The sequence below is a fragment of the Solanum verrucosum genome, unplaced genomic scaffold (assembly GCF_900185275.1).
Source record: "Solanum verrucosum unplaced genomic scaffold, falcon-dt-bn FXZP01000026.1, whole genome shotgun sequence".
Lineage (NCBI taxonomy): Eukaryota > Viridiplantae > Streptophyta > Magnoliopsida > Solanales > Solanaceae > Solanum > Solanum verrucosum.
The window spans coordinates 1756641-1764549 of NW_026020285.1; the positions used below are offsets into that span (position 1 = coordinate 1756641).

The 7909-nt window shown below is 36.1% G+C and overlaps 1 protein-coding gene across 1 annotated transcript; it reads right to left on the bottom strand.

Annotated features, from left to right (window-relative positions):
* Positions 1 to 6493: 6493 nt before the first annotated feature.
* LOC125834286 (uncharacterized) lies at positions 6494 to 7006 on the bottom strand. The gene is made up of 2 exons (XM_049513450.1): positions 6761 to 7006; positions 6494 to 6646 (listed from the first exon to the last, which is right to left on the bottom strand). The coding sequence occupies exons 1-2, from the start codon at positions 7004 to 7006 to the stop codon at positions 6494 to 6496; spliced, it is 399 nt and encodes a 132-aa protein (XP_049369407.1).
* Between the last annotated feature and the right edge of the window lie 903 nt (positions 7007 to 7909).

Consider the following 7909-nt stretch of genomic DNA (forward strand, 5'->3'; position numbering starts at 1 on the left):
ATGATTAATCACACCTTTCAAGTAACCCAGACCCCCAATGATCTCTAAGACATCATCTATAGTATTTAACATTCAAAACTGGTCTACGCAGAACCATCTCAACATCTAAACATAAATCCCGGCCACTCATAGACTAATAAGTAACAACCACCGTATAAAAAATTAAATAAATCTAATTCACATGTGAAATCAACATACACAGAATAGTCAAGCTTGTACTGTTTTACTCGAAAAATAATAAAATAAAAGGAAAATGACTAAGTTTTCGAAAAATCGATTAAACTTATGATTTAAGAAAAATCAAATTTCCAAAAGATCAGAGTCGCCACTTAATTTTTAGTAAAAATCAAGAAAAAACTCAAGGTTTTCAAAAGACTTAAACAGATAAAATCAATTGAAAAAGGGTTCGAGTTCAATATACATTCCGAGAAGGTGTTAGGCCCTCGAAATGTCCGCTAACTTGCGGTTGACTGGAGATTTGACTAAAAATGACTTTGACTAATTTTTTAAAAATCAATTAAGTAAAAAGAACTCATTTATTTATTTTTATTACATTTTTAATTATCTTAAGGAGGAATGAACCAAAGAGGGATTTTAAAAAAGAAGGGGAATAATTTAAGTGACGAGATGAATAATAAAATAAAGCTAAGTATGAAATATAAAAAATAAATATTTTTATCTTGAATATGAAAGAGAAATGACCACCTTTGGGAAATTAATTAAGTTAAACCATAATCCAAATAAAATGTTAGTCAAATACAATATCAAATAAATAGGAGCAAAGGAAAAGAATATTGAACTTGGGCCTTTGGCCCAAATTCCAAAATTGATAACTTGTCCTATTCTAATGTTTGCCAAAATGATGGGTTTAACCCTTCATTAATCGAACTTCAGTCAATATTTTTCTGATTTCTCACTGGGCTTCAGTCCATTTTTGTACCACCTCACCTGCTGAAAATTATTAAGGCTTTTGGGTCTATTTCCTTTGAAAAATCTGTGTATACATTCTATGTATACTACCGTATACGACTTGTATCCAATCAACTTTGGGCTTTCCAAAACCTATATTTTTATTTGAACTTCATCTTTCTGCATTTCCCAACCTACGTATCACCACTTTGAACCTGTATGTCATATAGCCGACTGTATACCGGTGTATACAGTAGGTGTATCCAGTTGTTTTTCAGCTTTCCAAAATCTGTAAATTTAATTTCCAGCCCCTATATTACATGTGACATGTTCGTCGGTCATCTTGAATTCGATAAATAGAAACGATGGGCCTATTAGGCAAAACCCGCGAGATGCAAGGGGAGAGATAGAGTCCAAGAGGACTCGGGAAGGTTCATAGTCAAAAGAAGAAAAGGGAAAATCAGCACATGAATCAAAATGGGCCAAATGAAACATAACTCGACTGAAATGGAAGCTAATCAAGAAGTTCGAAAAGTAAAATGCAACCAAAACTCAACTATTAAACCAAATTACAAACAATTTTTTTTAGGAAAGATACAAATGCACAAAGTTTAACAAATGACAAGAAACAACAAGCAAACTTTAATATTTAATAGAACCATACCTATTTTTGAACAATAGAATCAGGGGTCATTCATAGGGGAAGAAAATAAGAAGAGATCATGCTATATATCAAGAAATGCGGTAATATGTATGAACATAAAGGTTAAAATCACACTGGATTCGAAACTAAAAAAAAAAGTAAAGATAGTAGTAGTAAGAAAACAAAGGGGAATTTAGATGTGCAAGATAACATTTAGATGGGGAGGGCTGAAACGAGATTTTTGACTAGGTGATCACTGAACGAGCTTAAATCATGAAGAGACAAGCGTGAAGACAAGCACACAATGACTGAATCGAAACTTGAATATGCATAACAGTGAGACAGCCTATCAAGACAGTACTGGATGCAAAGAAAATCCAAACCAAGTATGCTGAAAAACAGTTAAAACTCAAACCAAAAGGGGAGGGGAAGTTATCAAAACTATGAATGAAAGAATACGCTGGATCATAATAAGATCGAACTGTGATGCATCAAAACAAACTAGCCGATCTTCGTAAGCACAATAAGATAAACATAAGAAAATGAAATAGAAATCAGAACCTCCCACATTTAAAGAGTCCTAACCAAAACAAAAGAAACTAACAACAGTCCAAACGAAAGGAAAGAAACATCAAATATGCCTATCCACACTTCAGCGAGCCCAACAAGAAGATACTTTCGATTCAGATTGAGAAGTCTCCGTTAAACGCATAAACAAAAGGAATACATAACAACGTAAACGTTAAATGAACAAGGCAAAAATGAGAGGTTTTTACCTTCTTTTAGGCAGCGAACTTGGACGGCTACGAGCTTGGAGCAGACTCAACACTAACTTCAAACTTCAGGAAACTCTTATGAATCCTTAGCAACCCCCCGAATCAAGAAAAAATATGAATGTATATTCTAGGTATATTTCGGTAAGGCTATTGCTGTAAATTATTGCTTGTTTTCCTAATTTTTCCCAACTTTTTTCCAACCCCTAACAAATGAAGAAAAGAGGGTATTTATAAGCAAAATCTAGGGTTCAGAATTGGGGGGAAACGAATGAAAAAATGGATAGGAAAAGGATCCATTCAAAATTCAAACGCCAAAAACTCTTTCACCATTTTAGGGAAGACACCCCTTTCTGAAATTTTCTCCCCATTCTGAAACAGGAAAGGGAAGATGGATGCTCCGGATCAATTCCATTGTCCTGGACGAGCAACGTGGAGCGATCTCACGCTAGGAGGACGATTCTGCGTGCCTTCATTGGTGCTACGATAGTACTGGTTGATAGAGACGTTGGAGAAGAAACAAAAATCGCAGTGTTCTGTTTTGCGTACTGATGGTTTTCCATCTATCTCCGTGTAAGCGCCGTGTATTGGAATCGATTGGGATTGAATTTCAGCGTGATTTTCTTTGTGAACGTTGGGACAACATATTCCGTTGATGTTGTCATTGATGTGAACGCTCTGGGAATCTCTTATGATTCTCTTTCGTGAATTAGAAAAGGGCCGGGTCGGGGTTTAAAAGGTGGGCCGACTGAAGAAGCTGAATTGGAAAGAAAATATTAGAATGGGTTGGGTCTAGAGTAAAAGAGTGGGCTGGGTTAGAAATCAAGGCATTGTGTTAGTTGGGAATTGATTTTTGGCCCAAAATTTGTTTGAGAGGAATTGAAGATATTGGAGGATTTGGCTAAAATCTTAAATAGATTAATCAGTAATTTAGCCAAACAGATTTAAGATGTAATCAAAGAATTAATTTCTAGAAGATTCGGCTAGAATTTACATAGGATGAATTAATATAGTTAATTTAGGAGCTTCTCATCTTAACAAAATAAAATAATTAATTCAACTATAAATCAATTGATTTTTAAAATTAACCATAATTTAAACTAATCTAATTTTAATAGAATATTTAAAATAAAATCTTTTTGAGATGATTTTCAAATATTTATGAAACATACCGATTATATGTATAAAACTATATGAAATATATTTACTATTTATAAATTATGAAAAATTGACTAAGATCACTTAAAATGACTTTGAAAAGCATTTGAATTTTATAAAACTAATTATTTTAAATCGTTTGGGAATTAAGAAGCTCATGAATTAATTCATATCGGGGAGGGTCAAAATTGGGTATCAACAACTGTCCCTCATTTTGCTTGAATTGATGCAAGAAATTCGAGGAAAATGAAATTGACTAATCTAATTTTGACCGACCACATCTTCATCTTTTGGAAAAAGGATTTGGTAAGGACTTTATGAATTATTGCCGAACCCCGGAAGTGGGTTTCCTACATATCTCAGGCTATATGAGAATTCAGGCCACTTGTAGTTCAATACACTTGATTTGACACATGATTTTGAAAGAACTCAAAAGTCATCCCGATACCGTATTATGCGAGGATCGGAATGCTCGAGAATAAGATTTAAGAGCGAATGTTGGAATACAACCGAGTTTTCAACATTGATTCCGCCTACATATCCCTCAACCCAGGGAATCAGGCTGCTTGTAGTTCGACTCAATCAGTTGAAAAGGAAATCTCTTATGCTAAGATATCCTTCAGTTCAGAAGGAGTGACAAAGTAGGTCGAATATGAAAAAGAGGCTTGCAACCTCTTAGTCATGAATGCGGCGCGCTTCACACCCATAATTAAGAACTTACACGGACATAATTCCCAACACTCTTAGAGCATTGTCACTCCGATTGAAAGATTGTTTTCAGCGAACCCAAAATTTTTGGATGCGAAACTGAAACTAGGAAACCTAAAGATAAAACCACATGCCTTCTGATAGGGGTGTGGTTGGATTGTGGTGGAAGTCGCTCCTTTGCTTGTGTCCTAAGAGTTTGACACTCCTCTTTGGACTATGTCCCAGTTTGCTGCTAAGAAAAAGTTCCACGTTGTGCTGCATCATTTTTGATGTTGTCCGCACCTGTGGTTTGTTTTGGAGAATTCATCCTTTCGGATGCTCTCGACAAAGACTGAGATAAAACTCATTAGCATAAAAATGCAATTCAAATGGGAGACAATGTCCACTTAATTGTTCTCTTTTATCATTTGACGTCAACTCCATCGGGTTTGACGTAAAGCAAATAAAGTTTGTGTCTCATATTAGAAATATAATCTTCAATGTACTCTTCCTTTGATGTCAAAATAATAAAATAGGTTGATGTAATATGTTGATAGTTCTCTTGATGTCTTTATTGGTGGTTCTCTTGATGTCGTTTTTGCAGAGAAAATAATGCAACTGATATTGATTTTCTTGTGATGGGTTAATCTTTCTCTTGCGATGCACGACTCTTTTCTCTTTATGCATGACTCTTTTCTCTTGCTATGCATGACTCATTTATCTTGCTATGCATGATTTCTTTCTCTTGTTATGCATGACTTCTTTCTCTTGATGCATGACTCCTTTCTCTTGCTATGCATGATTCCTTTCTCTTGCTATGCATGATTTCTTTCTCTTGTTATGCATGATTTCTTTCACTTGCTATGCATGATTTCTTTTCTCTAGCTATGCATGACTTCTTTCTCTTGTTATGCATGACTTCTTTCTCTTGCTATGCATGATTTCCTTTCTCTTGCGATGCATGACTCTTTTTTCTTGCAATGCATGACTCCTTTCTCTTGATGCCTCCCTGGTACCGAACGAAGATAATGCTTCACTGAGCAACATAAATGATCTTTTGGGTATCTTTTGGGTGGCGGTATCGTCTCAATCGACAATACAAATAAAAATGACACTCAGAGTAATAATATCATCTCATTCGACAATACGATATAAATGACTCTCCGGGTAGTACTATTATATGTCCGATAATATGATGCAGATAATATCCTCCAAGTATTTTAGTTTATGGAGAACAGTAAAATGTCTTTCCTCGGGGTTTTCATTTGTTCCATCTCTGAACATAGTTGCACGTTCATTATGGACTTCACCTTGTTGGGAATTGAATGAAATAATGCTACTTATATTCTCAATTCTTTGTCATAAGAAACATATAATATTTCATGCATCCACATAAAAATTGTCAATTTTGGGGAGCTCTTTGCCCTTTGACTTCTCCGTATTCATTGAATGGAGGAATACGTTGATCTTGAGGCAAGCTTATAGACTTGCATCCATAGAAAAAATGTTAGTTTAAAAATGAACTGATCTATGTCGATCTCTTCGATTGTTTGCTCCTTGTTTTATTTTCTTCGGTTGATTTCTCCGATCTCCCGCGTCTTGATAGATAGGACAAAGCATTTTTACGCAAAATATTTGAAACACGAAAGAGAGGCTTTAAGGAAAATAGATTTTCCAAAAGTAAAATTTAGAAAAGGTCACTGTAAAGTATCATGTCACATCACGCTTAATGAACGCCTTTGGAGTTGATGCCTCGAGATCTATCTAATTACTTGCTGGGGAAGTATTCAAAGTTGTTCCAAACTCCCGATAACCTTATTGAAAATTTTGAGGTCATCCTCAAAAATTTCTGTCTCAGTTAACTATCTTGGCTTGTCTCGAACTGTTGGTGAGTAAATCACAGAATTTTTGAGAGATCTCAAAAATTCCGTCCCAGTTGCAAATCTCAAAGTAACTTCAGTCTTGACTTGTTGGAGAAAATCTTCTTCTCGAGAATTTTTGAGTCCCTCTCAAAAATTCTGTCCCAATTTCTATTGTAAAGAGAAATAGAAATCTTACGGGAGATATGACCGAACTGTTGTGGCGCCTACGTATCCCGTTGAGGCAGAAATTAGGTCAAACGTAATTCCCCCTCTCAAGGATTAAGGAAAATAAGAAATTTACAAAGAAACCGACCGAAGCCGACATATGATGCCTACGTATCTCATTCTTGAGAATTCAGGTCAGACGTAGTTCATTACAAAAGGGATAAAATTTTAAACGATACGATTACAAGCAAATAGAACGATTACAAGGAAATGACAAGAAAATACGAACCGAAACTTCACACATAGTATCTCTTGACAACATCTGAGTTGATCGATTTCGGCCATTCGATGCCATCCATATCCGACAGGACCAAGGCACCTCCAGATAACACTTTGCGAACCATATAGGGTCCTTGCCAATTTGGTACAAATTTCCCTTTGTACTCATCCTGATGAGGGAAAATGCGTTTAAGGACTAACTGGCAGATTTCAAATATCTTGTCTCTTACTTTCTTGTGGAAAACACGAATAATTCTCTGTCGATACAATTAACCATGACAAACCACAACCATTCTCTTTTCATCAATCAATGTTAATTGGTCAATCCACTTGCGAACCCATTCAACATCACTCAATTCAGCTTCTTGGATGATTCTTAATGAAGGTATCTCAACTTCGGCAGGTATAACTGCTTCTGTTCCATATACTAACAGGTATAGAGGTTCTCCGATTGATGTCCTAATAGTCGTTCTGTATCCCAACAAAGCATATGGCAATATCTCATGCCAACCTCGATAACTGTCAATCATTTTCCTCAAAATCTTCTTGATGTTCTTGTTGGCGGCTTCTACAGCTCCATTCATTTGGGGACGATAAGCGGTCGAGTTTCGGTGGGTAATCTTGAAGTGTTCACCTATCTCTCTCATCAAGTGACTGTTAAGATTCGCTCAATTATCAATAATGATAAATTCTGGTACTCCAAACCTACATATCAAATTGTTGCAAACAAAATCAGCTACAACCTTCTTGGTCACCGACTTATACAAAGCTGCTTCCACCCACTTGGTGAAGTAATCAATGGCAACCAAAATGAATCTGTGTCCGTTAGAGGCGGCCGACTCTATTGGACCAATGACATCCATGCCCAAGCTACAAACGGCCAATGTGAACTCATATCATTGAGTTCGTGAGGCGGGACTCGAATCAAATCGCTATGCACTTGACATTTATGACATTTCTGCACAAACTTGCAACAATCATGCTCCATAGTCATCCAAAAATAACCGGCTCGGAGGATCTTTCTCACCAAAGTGAGTCCATTAATGTGAGTATCACAAACTATAACATGCTGTTCCAAAAGCTTCGCAGCTTCACTAGCATATACACATCTGAGAAGACCTAAATCTGGAGTCCTCCTATAAAAGATTTCCCCACTTGGAAAGAAATTGTTATCCATATGGCGAATTGATTTCTTCTGGTTAAACGTTGCATTCTCAGGATAAGTCCCGATCTCCAAATACCTCTTTATATCAAAATACCAAGGCAAACCATCTCGTTCCGCTTCAACATGTGAACAATGGACAGACTGCTTTTTTACCTCTATATCCAAATGATCAATATAACTTGTATCTAGATGTTTAATCATTGATGCGATGGTGACAAGAGCATCGACCAACTCTTTCTGTGTCCTGGGAGTGTGCCTGAATTAAATA